This window comes from Solanum verrucosum, unplaced genomic scaffold (genome assembly GCF_900185275.1).
Source record: "Solanum verrucosum unplaced genomic scaffold, falcon-dt-bn FXZP01000058.1, whole genome shotgun sequence".
NCBI classification, from domain to species: domain Eukaryota; kingdom Viridiplantae; phylum Streptophyta; class Magnoliopsida; order Solanales; family Solanaceae; genus Solanum; species Solanum verrucosum.
The window spans coordinates 1468121-1489135 of NW_026020303.1; the positions used below are offsets into that span (position 1 = coordinate 1468121).

At 35.8% G+C, this 21015-nt stretch overlaps 2 protein-coding genes across 2 annotated transcripts in view; both read left to right on the forward strand.

Moving 5' to 3' along the window:
• Positions 1 to 21015, forward strand: part of LOC125835017 (probable alpha,alpha-trehalose-phosphate synthase [UDP-forming] 9) — a 205919-nt gene that overhangs the window by 156505 nt on the left and 28399 nt on the right. The window lies entirely within an intron of this gene.
• On the forward strand, positions 1997 to 12723 carry LOC125835005 (probable E3 ubiquitin-protein ligase ZFP1). Its single transcript, XM_049514147.1, has 7 exons — positions 1997 to 2179; positions 2294 to 2845; positions 3001 to 3051; positions 3401 to 3472; positions 3559 to 3644; positions 12130 to 12244; positions 12565 to 12723. Exons 1-7 carry the CDS (start codon positions 1997 to 1999, stop codon positions 12721 to 12723), a joined length of 1218 nt encoding a protein of 405 aa, XP_049370104.1.

The following is a 21015-nucleotide window of genomic DNA, read 5'->3' on the forward strand; positions in this document are numbered from 1 at the left end:
TCACTGGTCAATTTGTTCATTTTCTTATAATTTTTTTACTTGCTTATTCGAACCTAGATTATTATGTTGGGACAACATGTTAGTTTTAATATCACTAGATCAGTAAGTTTAAATGTATACTTCTAAATTCACATAATTTTATCTTCTCTCAAGAGGCAAATTCATGATTGAGATGGAAGTAAATTTTATTCTTCTGATTTTTGCTTTGTTCTTTTTTAGCTCATCCATTTTTTTATTTACTTCAGAATTGTGATTGTGTCTTTTCTTTGTTTTGTTATCTCCTATAGAATGGAGATCCAGTTATATAACTAATTAAGTAGAGACTAATGTTTATTATTTTTATTCTTGTTGCAGACCAGTAATATTGACAACACTCCTTCATTCTCAGGTTCTTCAGTATCAAAGGTGTTGACTGGTTTGTGGTCTATTCAGTCTTACCTTATTAAAATTGTTCAACTACCGTTCACCATTTTATGAAATATTTTGTTTTATTTGTTAAGGTCAAATTTTTTTAGTGTCCCTATATGGTGTTTTTGAAAGAAAAAAAACACTATAAAATTCTTTTACAATTTATTTGGCAAATGATTTTCTTTTTGAACTTTTTCATGGATTGTGTTTATAATTTTCATTAAAAAAATTAGTATAAAGTGGATATTAATGTAGTAAATAATTCTTTCTCTTGTTCGCAGTCAATGAAATAATAGACATGTCATTTTAACTTTTTTTATTTATTTTAGTGTATTATTTTATGGTGAAGCGGGGTGGGGTGAGGGGGATCTAATCTAAATGAGAAAATAAATGTATATATATTTTGGGTTGCACAGAAAATATGTGTTGTTAATGCTTTAAAGGATCTATTATGAATTTTTTTATCCTTTTGAACATAGGCAATTCCACTCGCAAAATTTAAATCTTTTCCAAGATTTAGAAGAGCTATGTTAAAGAGATTTGTTTATTTTCCTTCACACATAGATTTTAGGATTTAACTTTTATTGGTTCAATTTTCTTTCTATTTAATTTAACTGGTTGTAAATAATGTCAATAGAGTTTTTTTTTCCTTATTTTAATCAAGCTAGAGTTTTCGAATTTGCATAACATTGAGTTAGTTAAAAAAAACTTGACTTCTACAAAAAAATATAGCTATGAATGATGTAGGTGTTGAGGTTGGATTATTAGTTTAATGTAAAGAAAGATTATGTTATGCTGAGTTTTCATGATTGCTTTACTTTTGAAGTCAATTTCATGTTAAAAGTATTTAAATAGTTTGAAGATTATGTCCTACTGACAGGTTGAACTAGTGATCGAGGGTCTTCGCTGAGAAAACTGTATTTATTTTAGCGCCTACCTTTGATGAAGTAGTATCTCTACAACAAAAGAGACATTTAATGGCAATAGATTTATGTTTTGGAGAAAAATATTTAGTGGGAATTAAATTAATGTCATTTTATCCAGAGTCGCTAAAGACTTTAATTGCATTTACATAAAGGGTTAGTTATAGATGTTATCATATTTATTATAGCTGATAAATATGATATAGTCAACTATATTATTGTAGTTAAATAATTGTTGCTAAGTGCTTTTTTGTTGTAGTGTATTATAATTTAAAAGGATACTACCTGATTCTTGATTGTATCACGTTGAAATTTAGAACATCTTACGTTTACTCTAGAATGTTTGTTACTTCAACTTCCGGCGAACTTATTCTTACATCCTCGTGTATGACATATGTAAAAGAGAAAATTTACTCATAGATGTAACATGTTTAAGACCTTTCTATTTTTTCTCTTTGAGCATGCAACTTTTATATATTCTCAAAAACACCAATATGAAGAAGATGTGATTAATTTTATTTGCAAAGTCATGTTTGAGTAAATTTTATAAACACTAACATAAAATTTTAAGGTTCTATTTGAGGTTCGTTGGCAATTTTTTGAATTTAGTAGTGATTGAATTGTTTAGCTTTTACAGGTAACTATAATTTCCTATGGATTCTTAGATGGAAAATTACAATTCTAATGAGAGAAATAGAGTCTCCAATCAAACTTTGGATGGTAGCAATTTGAATTTTTCAAATCTCTCTAATGGCAGTGAGGAAAATGAAATAGACTTAAATGAAAGGAGCAATTATGCCAAAGGAGGTATCTTCATGTCTGGATCTTCTCATATGGTGAGTGACCTTGTAAGTGGTGTTAAAAATATTGGTCTCATGCCATCACAAAGTTTTTAAAAAAATACTAGAAGCACTTTTAAAATGCAAAACACATGACATGCTCCAACAACTTTATTTTTTCAGAGTACACACTTTCATGGAGCTTCTCGCACTATCAGTGACTTTCCAAGTGGTGTCACAATTAGTGACCTCATACCATCCGAAAGTCCTTCAAATAATTCTAGAAGCTCTCTTCAAACGCAAAATTTATGGAATGCTCCAACAGTTTCATTTTCTCAGAGTACAAACTTTCGTAGACCTTCTCGTACTGTAAGTGATTTTGTAGATGGTCTCACAAATACTAGTTCCATACCATCAGAAAACCTTTCAGACAATGCTAGTAACTTTCGTCAAATGCAAAATTTATGGCATGCTCCAACGGCTTCATTTTCTCATAATACACAATTTCATGGAGCTTCAAGTATGGATTTTGTGGAAAATAGTACACATCCAACATTCTTTGAGCAATATACAAACTATCATGGTGGTAGTTCATCTGCTTCAACACATCAATCTAATGCTTTTACCCAGCCTTCAGGCGATCCAGTGAGATATTTAAGAGAACATGGATTATGGGACACAGGAAGAGATATCTATTTCTTGAGAAATAATATTGATTCTCAATCACTTTCCCATGTAAGTGGTGAAAGTGTCGCGGTTACTTTTCTATCCTAAAATGATTACGGTCTGTGTTGATAATATCTTCACTTATCTTTTCTTTGCATATTTGAATCATAATCTTGGTAACTCTTATAATTGAGGGCTTCTAAATAATTAATTTGGACATGTAGGGTGGCATTATCACGGAGCCAGGTCACAGGGATGATCCTATTGTTATAGAGGTCAGAATTCTTCAATATCTAATGTGATTTTAGTTTTCATTTTTACCTCTTTTTATTTTACCATTGAGCTGTTTAATAGTCATATTATATGAGAATACATATTACATGGTTTCCACTTGTTACTAAATGATTTTTCCAATTCATATTATACTTGTATGAGTAGCTAAAATTATTTTGTCTAACTATAGCAAGATATATCTATTCTCTTAGTTGTCCTTTATTTTTAGTTGTCAAAAGTAATCTTCATATGTTGAATATGTTATTTCTTGTCATACATACATTTCATGAAATATGTGGTAATGAAAGTAAGCAAAAGTGGTCCATTGCAACTGAGAATTTAAAGTCACAGGATGATGAAGAAGATGAACATGGCGATGCTCAACATGATGACATTTTTTATGATGGGGAAATGTCATATGAGGTAATAAACTAAGATATAGTACATGAAAATGTGTATGATTAGAGTAATCGATCTTTTTTTCAAACAACAAGTGATTTGTATTTTAGGCGTTATTGGAACTCCAAGAACATATAGGAGGCGTGGAAATTGGATTGAAGAAAAGTAATATTTCTAAACTTCTGAAGCAGAGCAAGTACCAATCAGCCAAGATGAAAAATTATAGTGAATCTTGTTGCATATGTTTGGTGAGGACAAAAAAAACTTTGGTTGCTTCCTCTTTCACTTATAAGCTTGTCTACGACCTTATTCAATTATATGTTTTTCTATTTTGTAATGTATAGAATACTTATGATGACGGGGCAGAACTAGAAAAAATTAATTGCGGATATGAATTTCATTATCAATGCATCAGAAGGTGGCTGAAGAGAAACAATTCTTGTCCCGTTTGCAGAAGGATTGCTTTGACTCCATAAGATAGAAATCTTTGGTTCTCGTTTTAACCAACCAATTTCTCAAACCTAACATTTAGTTGATTGGTTTGGTTGACACATTACATTGTTTTGTGTCATGTTGATTGATGGAGTATGAAACGATGGAGTAGAATAATTCAAATAATAAACTATGGATGTAAATTTTCAGTTTGACATCTTTCTTAGCTTTCGGTATGAGTCATCAAATCAATCATTTTATCACTTTTAGATTGGAAAATGTCATTTTTTTACTTTTTTGGTATGGTGTCTTTTCAATATGAACTAAGGTAGTAATTAATACTTTTGAGATTTTAGTTTCCACCAAAGTACTAGTAATATTATTACCTTATAATATTTTTTATTTCTCAAATTTCTCTGTCAATCTTTCCGGCATATCAAAAAAGTAGTGACATTATTAATTTTGATAGTTGATTGAATTGTAAAATTTTGATTAATCATTTTCTTGATAGTTGAAAATGATGATGTATCATGAATCAATAATTTGTGTTATTTTTCTATGTTTTGGTGAAAATTCTGATAATTAACTCTAGAGATTTCTAATTGTTTATTGATTCCAAATATCTTATTGAAAAGTAATTTTTTCATGAACCTTATATAGAAGTGTTTTGTATAATAGTAGGTGTTTATATTTCAATATAAAATATTTGATTTCTCCGTCATGTTTATTTATTGAACAACCTCATCAAAAGGGATAGTCCTATGCACTAAGCATATGTTATGCATGGGGTCTGGAGACGTGCGTATCATTAGAATCTATTTTACATAAATTTTATCTTTTATTATTTTGGAAGAGGCTTATTTCACACCTCGAAGTTGTGGCCTTATGATTACATGGAAAAAAATTATCAGTTATGCCAAGGCTCTCTTAAATTGAGTCAACATGACATATATACCTTTTTTTGTTGATTAGTTTAGAGAGAGACCTTTACTAAAATCAAAAAGACTTTCCCACCAAAATTTAGTCAGAAATTTGTGTTATAAAATATAATTTTTCTTCACAAATTTTCCTCTATAAACAACTCACTAATTAAATTCACGCTGGAAAACAGGTTACCACTAAAATATTAGTAATCTTTCTAATTTTTTCGTGTGAAAATACTATTATTTTTTATTTTCCCTCTGTTTCAATCAGAATTTCTATGGAAATATCAACGGAATAATTTTCAGTAAAAATATTTTATGAAAAAATAGTGATTTTTTTAATAGTGGACACACTCATTTTTTATTTAAAGTCTACAATAGTTCGTTTGTTGAAAGTGTATGTTCATATAAATTGGCACCTTATTGACTTATCCTCATTTTAATCTTTTAGTTCTTGACTTGTATTTTTGAAAAGAATCATTTAACACTGAATTTAAGTTTTTTGTTGGGTTATAAAAATGCATAAATTTCATTACTCATTTTAGATCAACTGAGGATAAGATAAGTTAGCTCTTTTCAGGTTATCATTGCCCTCATATTGTGAGGTAGATTCATGATTGACAAAGTTAATAAGTTGTCGTAATGTACTCCATACAACTAATGTCAGCAAACCTCACAATGAACTCCATACAACTAATGTTGTCATAGCTTAAGCACAAACACTACGGCTGCTAACTCCAAATAATGGGTAGGGTAGTTCCTCTAGTGGGTCTTCAACTTCCGAGAAGCATAGGCAATCATCTTATCATTCTACATCGGAACTCCACTTACGTGATTCCAGAAACATCACAATACATAGTGAAGTGAACAACATCTTCGGGTAAAGTTAAAATAGGACTTAACATCAACAAGGTCTTGAGGTTTTGAAAGTTCTTCTCAAACTCATCATACCATGGGAAACTCACACTTTGCCGAGTCAATCTATACAAAGCAGATGCAATAGCGGAGAAGCTCTAAACAAATCCCCGGTAATAACCTTCAAATCCCACAAAACTTTGGATCTCAATAATCGATGTAGGTCTGGTACAACCTCTAACCGCCTCAATCTTGGCTTGATCTACCCGAATACCCTTCTTGGACACCACATGTCTATAACACTCATCGAAAACAACAATTCCCATATCAATTCTCTTGAAAGTATCAACACAAAACACAATTGAAAAATTAAGGTTTGAAAACAAAATTTAATACTTCAAAACATTACACATGGCTTTAAGAAGTTATTAGAGAAAATCATTTCGAAAAAGGACCTAAAAACAATTCAAAATGTCCATTTTAGTTTAGAGCTTGAGTTCTTGAAAAAAGGTCATCATTCCCCAATCAAAATCTCATATTTTGATGTTAAAACCCATAAATAATCAAAGCGAAATGAAGTTAAAGGATTATCTAAGCTTACCCAAGCGATTTAACAAAACCTTTCCATAATCGTCACCAAGGATTTCTCAAGCTCAAAATTGGAAAATAGGGCTTAAACCCCAAAATTTGCTGGCCAAAAAACTCTTTCAGGTGTCGCAAAAGTGACCCTCAAAAAGCTCGGGCATCAAAAAAGTGAAGCCTCCTTCGCTAAAGTGAAGATCGCTTAACCGATAGATCCTTTGCTTAAGCGGAGGTCGCTTACGCAATAGGACACTCGTATATGCAAAGCCTACAGACACCAACAACTCAGCAAACTCTCAAAAATTCAAAAGGACCCTCGGTATATAGTCCTCGTACACACAAACCATATATGAAAATGAATTCTACTCGACGTTTCAGACTCAATGGAACCGTCAAAACACAAATCTGAGGTCTCCTTGTCCCGATATCCATGAAAACTACAAGAAACTAACTCGCGCATAAAAAGGCTTAAACAAGCTTGGGAACTCTCAAAAATTAACCAAGACATCACCTAGGCCTAAAATAATCCTCCTAATATAATAGAACTCTCAAAATCCGATCCTAGCATTCGAACCTCGAATATTGACCAAATTCAGCCTAAACACTATATTTTCCACAAATTCACAACGTAGGACCTCAAATCTTCAAAATGTAACGACATGCTCCCGTCGTTATAGAAAAGCTAACGGGAGAAAATTTGGAGTCAGAAAACTTTTTCATAGTATTTGGATTTTCCCAACCTTGTCCAGATTTGGATGAAATCGGAGTCTTTGAGGTGTAGGGAAATCTGGTAACAATCGGATGAATCATTTATGATTTTGATTACGTGAGTAGTTAGATAACTCGTTAAGGAATCCGTACGACTTTACAGAATTGAATTCGGGCAAGTAGAACTCCCGAAACCAATCTTAGCATAAAGGACATTTACTGAGCATTGTGGGTTAGAGGTGTGTTGTGAAATGGGAATTGGAATTCTTGAAATAGTTCACTGTTTCATTTTGGCCGCTTTGGCTGGGACTTTTGCCGCTTTGCGTCTCTGTTGTGGCGGGCCCGACGTGAATTAAAGTCGTTAATAAACCCCTTAACGACCTCATTATGCACTTTTTGACTTTTTGAGCTAAGGAACGACCCCCCAGGCGACTCATACTTTTTTTTCACCATTCTTGAGGCTTAAGGTATGTTTTTCACTCCCCAAATCCATTTTTCGATCCGTAGAACATAATAGAATGGGTGAATATTGATGGGGAGGGTTTGGTTATGGATTCTATGGTGAAAACAACCCTAATTTGGATAATTGGGATCATGGGTTTGATCTAGGGTTCGTAGAATTGTTAGTAATCCGGGTAATTAGTGATTGTTTATTGATTCCCATATTATATTATTTGTTTGTAGACCAAGAACAAGAGGAAGGAATTCGGAAAGGGAAGGATCAAGTTTCTTAAGGTTTCAAGCTAGTTTCGAGGTAGGTGATGGTTGTGATTCTATGATTGTGTGATGTATTCTTGTTCTTGCTTCATTATAATACTTGTATATGTATGAATGTTGCAATGTTGATCACACTTGTTGTAAATGAGATAGATAATTGATGAATGCCATGAAATCATGACTTAAATGTATGATCTTGATGATATACTTGTGTTTGTGATTGTGGTGTGTTGAATGGATCAGTTGCCACGTTCCGGCATAACTAACTTAGATCGGCTGCCAGTTTTCGGCATAACTATGGAATCAATTGCCACGTTCCGGCATAAATATGGGATTGGTTGCCACGTTCCAGCATGCTAACTATTTGGGTTTGGGTTCCATGAGAGGACCAATGATTTGATATAAAATGTGAGTTGATTGTTGTTCGCAAATGTTGATAATATTGAATATGTTGATATGTATGCATGTGATTATAATGTTGTTTGACTTGTTTATGTTGCATTAGTGGGATAGTCGTGTGATCCTACCAGTACACTGTGGTTGTGTACTGATTCTGCACTTGGTCTTATTTTGTTGAGTGCAGGGCATCTTCAAGCGACTATTGACAGACCTCACTTAGAAAATCAGTGATCGTCATTCGAATTCAAGGGTGAGCCAACTCTTTCGGGCTGCCATGGAATTTTCTTTCGTCTATGTCCACCATTTCCGGACTTAGACATTTGTTTTAGCTAGATGATTAGTTCATTAGTACGGAGTTGTATCCCTTCTTGTTTAGACTTGGATCATTGTTAGATGTTTTGGTACATTGACTTTTAGGTTCTAGGTTGTTCTTCCGCATTTTTAGTTATTATTGTTAGACTTTTGTTAGATTTTATAGGAACTCTATTTTTATTTACGTAGTGTTTGATTTAAATGCCTTGGTTTTCAGATTATTTGCTTGGTTGGGTTGTAGTAGTGGTTCTCCCACCGGAGTGATAGTGTGGGTGCCAATCACGACGATCTGGGTTGTGACACAAAAAGACTCAGAAACTGAAATCGAAAACTATCAAAGACTAGATTCCACAATACATAACGAATGAAATCGACTGAATTCCATTCCGACACTCGAAACTCCAAAAGGCTCCAAAATCCACTTTCTTAATAATATAAGCCTTCCAAATTCAAAACTTACAAAATTCTCAACTTTTAACTCAAATTTGAAAACCAGCTTTTCAAACTCAATCATATAAGACTCGTGGTTGATATCGGGAGGGACAAAATGATAAATTCACATAGCTTTACAACAATGACCGACCGGGTCATTACATATATATTAAGTATCACTCCTTCGATTGTTCATTTTCATTGCACAGTCAAGAGTTCTTTGTTTGAAAAGTTATTTGAAAACATAATTAACTGCAATCACTAACAGTTGTATATATCTAACATTCACCCACTTTAATTCTTCATTTTCATAGAGTAACATATATTTCTCCGCTTGGAATCTATTTAAAAATATTAAATCATATCATTAATGTAGTAATTAATGCTACAATCACCTAATTAATTAAACACTAACCCTTCAACTGTTCATTTAATTGAATAATAAATATTTCTCTTTTATTAGGATATGTTCATCATTCACCTCTTTTGACCGTTCATTTTCACTACATAAAAAAAATCTTCAATTTTTCATTCTTGCGAAATTGGTGAGTTTTATTCTTTTCACTTTTTTTACTATTGAAATTAGGATAAGCATTTTAGACTAGAGATCTGTATAGATATAGATCTTGGTTCATAAATTCAATTATTTGTGCCACCATGTTTTTTTGAGAAATCGTGTCGTTTGATCCATAACAATTTTCGCATATATATGTTTTGATATCTGATTGAGTCACTGGTCAATTTGTTCATTTTCTTATAATTTTGTACTTGCTCATTCGAACCGAGATTATTATGTTGGGACAACATATTAGTTTTAATATCACTAGATCCAAAAGTTTTAATGTATGCTTCTAAATTCACATAATTCTATCTTCTCTCAAGAGGCAAATTCATGATTGAGATGACATCAAATTTTATGCTTGTGATTTTTTAACTCATCCATTTTTTTTATTTATTTCATAACTAAGATTGTGTCTTGCCTTCGTTTATCTAATTGATTATTTGAAACTATATATCATATTGATGGTCATGCATGGGGTTTATTTTCTAGGTAAATTCAAGAAATGATTGGCTAAAATGTGCCACGATCCAAAAATGAAGAGATGGCACTTGTTTATTCCAACCAAGACAAGTCAGCCTCAACCCAACAAAATGAAAGGAATGCATAAAGATAGAGCAAGAACAAGATAAAAGCAGAAAACTTATTATTTCTATTAACACCCCAAAACTTGGTTGTCATGTGATTATGCCAGTAATGTAAAACAGAATCCGAAATACAAGTCTCAATATTTTTGTTTTTCAAGTAGAACAAAACGTAAGGTAAGGGAACAAAAGGACCCACCAGAACGACAAGCAACTATCTCACAAAATCCTTGACAAGCCTAAGAAGAAGAAGAAGAAGAAGAAGAATAAGAAGAAGAAGAAGAAGAAGAAGAAGAGGAAGAAGGAGAAGGAGAAGGAGAAGGATAAGGAGAAGGAGACATGGGTCCGGCCTAGGAACCTACACAGGTGTTGAAGCAAGGAGTGAGTACCAACAACATGGTACCCAGCAAGAAACTTAATAAACAAGGTAACCTATCTAGAATTCGAATACTCCTTTTCATCCCAACCGAACCTCCTCATCTACAACCTGCACAGAAATCAGCCAAACCTGAGAGTTCTACAATATACAGTTCACAAGGCCTCAAAATTCACAGTCCAAAGTCACAAGCCAACAACCAACACGTATCATGTTGTCGAATCACAAGTATCAAATAAATCAATCAAAATTTACCAATAAGTCAATCATAAGCATCAATATGCATCAAAACACAAGAATCAACTTTCCTCGGAACCATTTCCCATCGGCTTTATGTGATATCGCTAGCGGAAATTATTTTCCATTGACTTTGTATCAAATCACTAGCCCGAACTATTTCTAATCGATTTTAAATCAAATCACTAGCCGGAACCATCTCTCATCGACTTTATATCAAATCTCTAGCCGGAACAATTTCCCGTCGACTTTATATTAATTACACTCGCCAGAAATGACCTCGACATCAATGATGATCATATGTCTCGTCACCTGTTCAACAATCAATGCACACAAGCAGTATCACACTACATGAAAATATAATAAGTCATACATTCAAGCCATCAAGACATTTCCACTAATCAATCAAATAGGGTCACATTATTGCAGTAAAACTTTGTCGTTATCATCACAAAGCCTTTTCATTTACCCCTTCTTTATTTATTAACATTAATCAAGTGGAGCAATAAAACCCCTCACCTCATTCCCAATTAATCCCCAACACATATAAATTAAGAGATGTAGATAATTCTACTAGATTACAAAGTTTAAGAGATCACTTGCCTTAAACCAATCAATTAATTATTCCAAGAGTTTAATTTTCCCCTTCCGAATCACTTCTGAAGACACACAACATATATACAAGCAAGTATTCATAATAATTTCTTGGAAACAATAATACCCACATCAATTTCCTTGAAAACCTTTCAGATAATGCTAGTAACTCTCGTCAAATGCAAAATATATGGCATTCTCCAACGACTTCATTTTCTCATAATACACACTTTCATGGAGCTTCAAGTATGGATTTTGTGGAAAATAGTACACATCCAACATTTTTTAGCAACATACAAACTATCATGGTGGTAGTTCATCTGCTTCAACACATCAATCTAATGCGTTTATCCAGCCTTCAGGCGATCCAATGAGATATTTAAGAAAACATGGATTATGGGACACAGGAAGAGATGTCTATTTCTTGAGAAATAATATTGATTCTCAATCACTTTCCCTTGTAAGTGGTGAAAGTGTCGCGATTACTTTTATATCCTATAATGAATGTGGTCTGTGTTGATAATATCTTCACTTATCTTTTCTTTGCATATTTGAATCATATTCTTGGTATTCTTATAATGGAGGGATTCTTTATAATTTATTTGAACATGTAGGGTGGCATTATCATGGAGCCAGGTCACAGTGTTGATCATATTGTTATAGAGTTCAGCATTCTTCAATATCTAGTGTGATTTTAGATTTCATTTTTACCTCTTTTTATTTTACCATTGAGCTATTTAATAGTCATATTATATGAGAACACATAATACATGGTCTCCACTTGTTACTAAATGATTTTTCCAATTCATATTATACTTGCATGAGTAGTTAAAATTATTTTGTCTAACTATATTAGGATATGTGTATTCTCTTAGTTGTCCTTTATTTTTAGTTGTCAAAAGTAATCTTCATATGTTGAATATGTTATTTCTTGTCATACATACATTTCATGAAATGTGTGGTAATGATAGTAAGCAAAAGCAGTCCATTGCTACTGAGAATTTAAAGTCACAGGATGATGAAGAAGATGAACATGGTGATGCTCAACATGATGACATTTTTTATGATGGGGAAATGTCATATGAGGTAATAAACTAAGATATTGTACTTGAAAATGTGATATGCTTAGAGTAATCGATCTTTTTTTCAAATAACAAGTGATTTGTACTTTGGGCGTTGTTGGCACTCCAAGAACGTATAGGTGGTGTGGAAATTGGATTGAAGAAAAGTGTTATTTCTAAACTTCTGAAGCAGAGCAAGTACCAATCAGCCAAGATAAAAAAATTATAGTGAATCTTGTTGCATATGTTTGGTGAGGAGAAAAAACTTTGGTTGCTTCCTCTTTCACTTTTAAGATTGTCTATGACCTTATTCAATTATATGTTTTTCTATTTTGGAATGTTTAGGATACTTATGATGACGGGGCAGAACTAGGAAAAATAAATTGCGGACATGAATTTCATTATCAATGCATCAGAAGGTGGCTGAAGAGAAACAATTCTGGTCCCATTTGCAGAAGGATTGCTTTGACTCCATTTGATAGAAATCTTTGGTTCTCATTTTAAGCAACCGATTTCTCAGACCTAATATTTAGTTAATTGGTTTGGTTGACACATTACATTGTTTTATGTCGTGTTGATTAATGGAGTATAAACCAATGGAGTAGAATTATTCAAATGATAAACTGTGGATGTACATTTTCAGTTTGATGTCTTTCTTAGCTTTCGGTATGAGTCATCAAACCAATCATTTTATCACTTTTAGATTGGAATATGTCATTTTTTTTACTTTTTTGGTATGGTGTCCTTTCAATATGAACTAAGGTAGTAATTAATAGTTTTGAGATTTTAGTTTCCACCAAAGTACTAGTAATATTATTACCTTATAATATTTTCTATTGCTCAAATTTCTCAGTCAATCTTTCCGGCATATCAAAAAATTAGTGACGTTATTAATTTTGATAGTTGATTGAATTGTAAAATTTTGATTAATCATTTTCTTGATAGTTGAAAATGATGATATATCATGAATCAATATTTTGTGTTATTTTTCTATGTTTTGGTGCAAATTCTGATAATTAACTCTAGATATTTATAATTGTTTATTGATTCCAAATTTCTTATTGAAAAGTAAATACTTTCATGAACCTAATATAGAAGTGTTTGGTATAATAGTAGGTGTTTAAATTTCAATATAAAATATTTGATTTCTCCGTCATGTTTATTTATTGTACAACCTCATCAAAAGGGACAGTCCTATGCACTAAGCATATGTTATGCATGGGATCCAGAGAAATGTGGATCATTAGAATCTATTTTAGGTAAATTTTATCTTGTATGATTTTGGAAGAGGCTTGTTGATGAGTCCACAAATTGGAGTCATTTAGGGCTATATTTTGATAGAATTAGTCCTCAAATGCATATTTTGTCTCAATATCTGATGAAAATCCTTAAGTTTTAGGTATTTAGAGTTTGAGGCTAAGTTTGGACAGTACTTGGTAAGACGGAACAAAGCGGCTGAAAAGAACGAAGAAATGAAGGCTTGAGGATCGCTGAGCCCATATGGTGAGTCACCGATCAGCCTGGAGATCACTTTTTGTTCCAGTGTGCTGAGCCCTGAAGGGATAGATCAAGTTGGCGATGAAATGGAGCAGTCGGCGTGTCGCCGAGTAGTTCCGTTAAGCAGTACCATATCGCCTAACGACTCAAAGCGCGAAGATGCTGAAGGCCAAAGCAAGAAGGTGATGAAATCGACCAAAAGGTGATCGCCGAGTGTATCGGTGATCGCGACTAACTGCGTCGAGTGATCCGATGTAGCACAAATTTTCAAACACTATAAATACTTGCTTAAATTTCTATCTTAATATCATATCACTATTATTATTAGAACTTTTTACAGTTTTTGAGAGAGTCTAAGTTTTAGAGGGTTTTGGAGACTTTGTTCTAAGACCTTGAAGATTCAAAGGGTTTCAACTCCAAGAAATTGGACGTAGGTCTCTAAGATTCTTCACTCTTGACGTGTTTTAAGACTTAATTTTTAATACCCAGTTGATGGAAACTGATATTGGTATAGATTTTTATCTCTTTTACATGTCTAGCTAAAATCGCAATTCTTGGGGTGTGATTTTGTGAATATGGGTTAGATTATCTGTTGGGTCTTGCTTGTTGATGGTTTATTAATTGTTTAAATGTGATTTCATTTAGTAGTTGTGTATGAACTTAATGGGATTGTATTTGCATATACGATGTCATCTTAGTGTTTTTGGTTTGCTCGAGAGAGAGGTCGTAAAACTAAGACTACTAAATTGATAATCGGTGGTATTAGGTCGACATGGGTTTAGCTCGAGAGAGTGAACCCTAGTCCTTTTTCCCACACAATTAGCTCGTGAGAGTGTGGTCAAAGGCGGAGGCTGTGCTTAACACGGTAACTAGGTGTTCGAGAGAAACCGAGTTGATTCGGGGTAGGTTGCTCGAGAGAGAATGTACCCCCACTATTGTCTAGCCTAGTCACACATACTCAACAATTTACTATCAAAAGCATGTACCCGATAATTTAGTCTATCCTGTATTCCTATCACATCCCCAGAATCCTGTCTTTCTATCTCATTTTCTTATATTTTTACTATTTTTGTTATTAGCATAATACAAAGCCCCCATTGATAATTGACGCTTGCATCATCCCTTTGATTTAGTATGTTTTTATTCGATAATGTTTTTAGCTATGACTAATTAGAAGTAGATTTTATTTTTCTATTAATTCTCAAAACCACTCGCTATGGGAACGATCCTAACCCTTGGTTAGGTTATATAACTACACGCGATCATATGGCACTTGAAATGAACTAGTGTCAGTTGATTATGTCTTTAAATATCAAAATGGAGCCGCTGTCGGGGAGTGGTGTTATTAGAGAATTTGTAGTTAAATAGGATTTTCGTTCTTGTTAGTCATAGTTTACTAACTTTATTTTTAGTTTTATTTTTCTTTGAGTTGTTGTTATAGGAAGATACCCTGAGCATGGCTGAGGGAAATGGTGGCAAATTGGCTTAGGCGAATCACGAAGTCGAGAGGGACTTCAAATTAACCGCACTGGTAACTCAGCTGAACGATTTGGCCACCAAAATATCAGAGGTGGAAGACCAGTGCAAAAGTCAAGGGAGGTACATACCCCCTCATGAGAGGAAAAGGTCTAGAGATAGGAAAAACAATAGTGTCGAGGATACACTACAAATCATTCTTCAAAAATCACCGAATAAGATCGAGTGCTGGGAGGTGAAAGAGAATATTGAAGTGTTAAATCAGATGATTGGCTCTCATTCTAGATCTATATAGCTAATCAGGACACTCATGAGTTATGCATTGCTTCCTTTCCACTCAAATGAACTATTGGGGTTACCTAGTAACAATAGGGCCAACCCCAATGATGGAGAGTAAGTAAAAGACTTGCGTCGGGCCACAACGTTAACTAAGGCGCTTCTTGGGAGGCAACCCAAGGTCTTAAATGCTTTAGTTTTGTTTTTGTAAATAATGGTGTGTTGGTTGTGCAGGTTTAAATGCGGAAAGTCTTTGAATAATGTAGAGTGGCGAGCAAATGGTCCAGTCGGCGTATCGCCGAAGAGGTCGGCGTGCCCAATTTGATCCGTCGTGTGACTCAACACAATTTCAACTAAGAGCCTGTAAAACTCGGCAAGCTCAAGAGCAGTTTGGTGAGTCGCCGACCTAAGACCGCCGTCTTAACCCCCAAGAAAATGAAGGTCCTGTAGAAATCGGCGGGGTAAGTGACCACTCGGCGCATCACCGAGTGGATCGGCGGACAAGACAAACGTCGCCGAATGGACGCGAACAGGGCAGTTATATATGGCCAAAGGTTTTAAAGTTTCAAACTCTTCACTTTCCCTCGCTTTTAAACTGCACAAACTCACACCAAGTTAGTATTTTCAATATTCTTGCTTTCAATAAGTATTTTGGTTGTTGATTGGTGTTCGGAACTAGGATTTCTTTGTCGTCTAGCATTTCAATCCTATTTTAATCGGCATCTAAGGTTGGTTTCCGAATCCTGAGTTTACTTTTAAAAAAATTGTACTCATTCGCAATGATCATATCGTCTTGTCGTGTGTTGGGCCTCTCTGATAGGATTAGATTGTTTAAATGCCAATTTTAAGTTAATAATTTTGCCCGTATTGTTTTGACCATCAAATGCCTATCAATTTATGCTTTTAGATGAATGAAATTTTATGAGGTTGTGATTACGTGTTGTTTAGATTGGGTGGGTGAAGTCTAAGTAGCCCATGTTTGCGATAATTGACATATATTTCTCAATGATAGAACGGGTGACACCTTTCTTAAGGGCAATTGTCGTCAAGTGGCCAAAATTTGGCAAAACCGAAAGAAGTCTGAGTATTTCGGGGTGATGGGTGTTATGGGTCTGCGCCTAATTTAGCTATTGCATGTTTTGATTTTGTTTTCGGGGGTTGCGGGGTTGAATTGGAGAAAGTGGATTGAAAATAGGCACGTTGGGTCATTTGGCAAGCTGGGTCGAGCTCACCGAACCACTCGGCGGTTCTCCAAATCACCTCTTATCGCCTTAAATTTATGGCTATATGTGTCGTTTGATTCTGTAACTTTTGGCTAAAAACTTGAGGTCACCGAAAACACTCGGCGACTCGCCGAAAGCACTCGGCGACTCGCCGAAAGTATTCTTGATCTCCCTTTGTTTGCACCCCTGAACCTTTGTTGCACTATAACTTTCACAGGACAAACCTTTGATAGCTGAAAGTAGTCGGTGATTCGCGGAAAGAGCCTTCCCATCGCCGACTTGCTATAATTTTTGAGACATTCCCTTCGGCGAACCCGACCTAGCTCGCCAAAGAGGGTCGGCTAGTTTGTCTGCAATAAGTTTTCTGTGCTTCAATGTGATTATTATTTAACTTGTCTTTAATGTTTTGCAAATTTGGTTCGAACTAATCTAACCATCCCACCCCAGAAGAAAGCACGGGGCATTACTATAAACGAATGGGGATTAGGTCCTCCAAAGAAGAGAAGGCAAGAACTCCTATCGGGAGACAAAGGCAAAAGAAAGAAGCACATAGCTAAGAAAGTAGCCGCGGATAACCGGGTTGAGTTGTATGAACCTGAAGACGAGCATCCCTTAATTTCTCGAAGGGATGAGATCCAGGATAGATCTCAAACGACGTCCACCAGAGTCTCTTCAGATGACATTCCTCTGGCAACAGACTCAGTGCCAACTCAGGCACCTCATATGATCTCCATGCCTCCTGTCGTCCTTCCTCCCAAGCTCATAAACAGATTAAAAGGTGATGGTTTAACAACCATCCTTGAAGAAAAGCTACTTTCAATAGAAGGTTTAGACGGGAAGTATTTAGAAGTGAGTGAGACCCTCCACTACCATGAGTTTGAGAATTTCACCAGGCCCCGTGGCCCTTACATTCCTACCTGGGTCTGGGAATTCTATACATCTTATGGGGAGTTGATGCCCAAGAGCAAGAAAAATACGAGCGAGTTCAGGACTTCAGGCCAGTAAAGTTGGTCATGGTCAGAGGTAGGAAAGTAGGGTGCAGCAGTGAATATACTAACATTGTTTTGAATAGACCGTTGCACTCTACACTTCCTTACGAGGGGTTGCCCATTGCTCAGTCCCATAGATGACTTGAAGGGTTAGTTGGCTCTTCTGATTTCTAACACCACCCCGAGGTGGATGGATGCAGGGCCTCCTATTAAGACGAGGGACTTGAGCATTGCTCCTAGGTTCTGGATTGGCTTTATCAGCAGCACCATAATGCCATCCCAGAACGAGTCCATTTTGCGCCATCCGAAAGCAGCTTGCCTTGGTTATATCATGTCTAGGAGACGCATCAACCTAAGGTTACTAATATCACAGGAGATGGCCATGAGAGCCAAGCAGAAGCAGACTTCTGTGCGATTCCCAGTCCTGATCACTGAGTTATGTCGTCATGCCTTTGTGACACTGCGAGGGATATTAAGGTCACCCCTTCATCCTCCACTGAAATCCGGCGTATTGAGGTCGAGTACACATGAGAGGGGGTGGACAAAAGGAGAGAAACTCCGACAGACATTTCACCAGAGGTTGATGTTCACTCACTACCTGTAGAGGTATCTTCACCTACTTCGGGCCCTGGGCCTTCAGGTACATCCTCTCCTTCCTCTTCTTCACAAGCCCCAGGTGTTTCCTCCTCCTCCCAGCCTGTTAGGATTACTCATGCCATGATCCTAAAGATGGGGTGTTTGGCCCAATCAGCTGATATGCGGGTAACCCGACTCAAGAGATCCATTCCAAGGATGATAGAGAGTGTCATACTTGCTGCACTCACCCCACATCAGACTTCTGTTGATGCATTGACTGTGAGAGTCATAGCTTGTGAGAGCACACAAGGAGAATCCACCGAAGTAATGGCTTTCAAAGCCGATGTAGCAGATCTGAGGAAGGACGTAGACTATCTAAAGTCTACCGACTTCAATTCAGTAATAGGAAAGGTAGATTACTTGGACGCTCCTGAGATTTTGATCACCACCGGAGATGTACACAAAGATGCAACAACAGATGAGGAGTCGGAGGCAGAGACTGACAAAGAGCATATGGTGGTGCACGATGATGAGATGATACATAGCCAAGAGGAGACCATATTTAGAAATTTGACATACAGCAGGTGATCCAGACATCACCGACTGAGATGTCCACATCAGCCCCTAGTGGATCTGGCACTGCTATTCCTTCTGAGGTGACTCAGGGCACTGATGCCCAAGTACAAACTGCTGCATCGGGCGCTGAGGCCCAGACAGATGGAGAAACTGCATAGACAGAATCCCTTCTTTAACTCCCTCTCTATCTTACTTTATTTCACTTTTTGGATACTTTACTTCATTTGCATTTGAGGGAAAATGGTTTTTATTTGTGGTAGGGTGAGACCCACCTTTTGTGTGAATATTGATGTTCGTGTTTTGTTTATATATGTTGGGTTGTTGTGTTTAAAATTTTGCTATACACTGCTTCTTGTGGATGTTTGAGCTTATGGCACCTTTTATTTTAATTGGAAATGATTTTGACCCTTCCGAAAAATTTTAAATTTTCGCCACCTCTTGTATGTACGTGATAGTGGTTGTTCTTTAGAAAATTTAGGTCTCGGTTTTGATCAATACCGATGAATTGAATAGTGCTCATAATTGAACGAACATGAATGTACGACTACGATGACACCAAATGAAGTTGCATAGACAATATGTGAACTCTTTGCATCTCGTTGTGATTAGCCATGTATCAAGTTGATTCTCTTGCGATAAACGTTGCACACTAGCGAAAGTGTGGAGTATTGTTTGACTTTAGTGTCGATGCCTTATGTGATGAGCTTATTGTGAACCTTATATGATAACACCTAGAATTTTCCCCGTTGGTCCGGTCAACTAAGTAAGGCTATCTCTTGATATAATCTTAGGCAACTTCGAAGAGTGTGAGCCAATTAGACATATACCTCTTTTGTGGCCTACCTTGTGAGTGTGTGAACCTCTCTTGAACACCCCTTGAACCTTACATTTCTTTGGAAGAAACTTGATGACAACATGACCTTTCTTGACCCATTACCCTTAATCCTCATGAATTGTGGTTGATTGAATAGCCAACTTAGGCCAAAAGCCTAAGTTGGGGGTGTGGTGAAAAGAAAGGGAAAGTCAAGAAGTGCAAATAAAGTCCCCTTTAACCCATGGTGTTGAGAAAAATGGAACCCCTCCATACAAAAAAAAAGAAAAGAAAAGAATGAAAAAGAAATGTTGTGGAATAAAGTACAAAAGAAATGGGGTTCCCAAACAATCCATGGGAAGTGAATAATAGGATGACATAAAAGCACAAGAGAAAATGATTAAGGAATAGGAAAGGAAATGTTGTGAGCACCACATTTCAAGAGGATGAAAGTCACTGAGCCTAAATAACCATACATTTGTACCCAGCCCCATTACAAGCCTTGTAAAGACTTTTTGGATCTTGAGTGAGCTGAAACAAATATCGATTGGAAAATACGGGCAAACCTATGGGTGAAAACATGCATTGTGTTCTTCTTTGTGAGAGTGAGCGTTGAATTTGATTCTGTAACTTTAAATGATTAAACCATTGTGTGTGAGTATGGAATCATCCTTTGCGTGAGGGCATTCGAATACTTTTGTTGAGCTTGAACTTGCATTTGAAGCAAGTATTGCGAGCGTGAGAATCTTTGGTAATGGTGTGTCACAGCTTGAATCTTTGGGTACACAGTTGATCCTGGCATGAGTAAATTGAGTCTTGTTGTGTACATTCATGATCGAGTCTTGTGTAGCACTGTTTGAGACATCCTTTTTGAATTGTTAAACTTGAGTTTTACTTGAGGACAAGCAAAAGTTTAAGTTGGGGGTGTTGATGATTGTACAAATTGGACGCATTTAGGGCTATATTTTGATAGAATTAGTGTCCTCAAATGCATATTTTGTCTCAATATCGGATGAAAACCCTTAAGTTTCAGGTATTTAGAGTTTGAGGGAAAGCATGGACACTACTTGGCAAGAAGGAACAAAGTGGCAGAAAAGAATGAAGAAATGAAGACCTGAGGATTGCCGAGCACGGTTGGCTAGTCGCCAATCGGCCTGGAGATCGCTTTTTGTTCCAGTGAGCTGACCCCTAAAGGGAAAGATCAAGTTGGAGCTGAAATGGAAAAGTCGGCTTGTCACCGAGTAGTTCCGCGAAGCAGTACCATATCGCCCAATGACTCAAAGCGCGAAAATGTTGAAGGCTAAAGTAAGAAGGCGATGAAATCGACCAAAAGGTGGATCACCGAGTGTATCGGCGATCCCGACTAATTGCG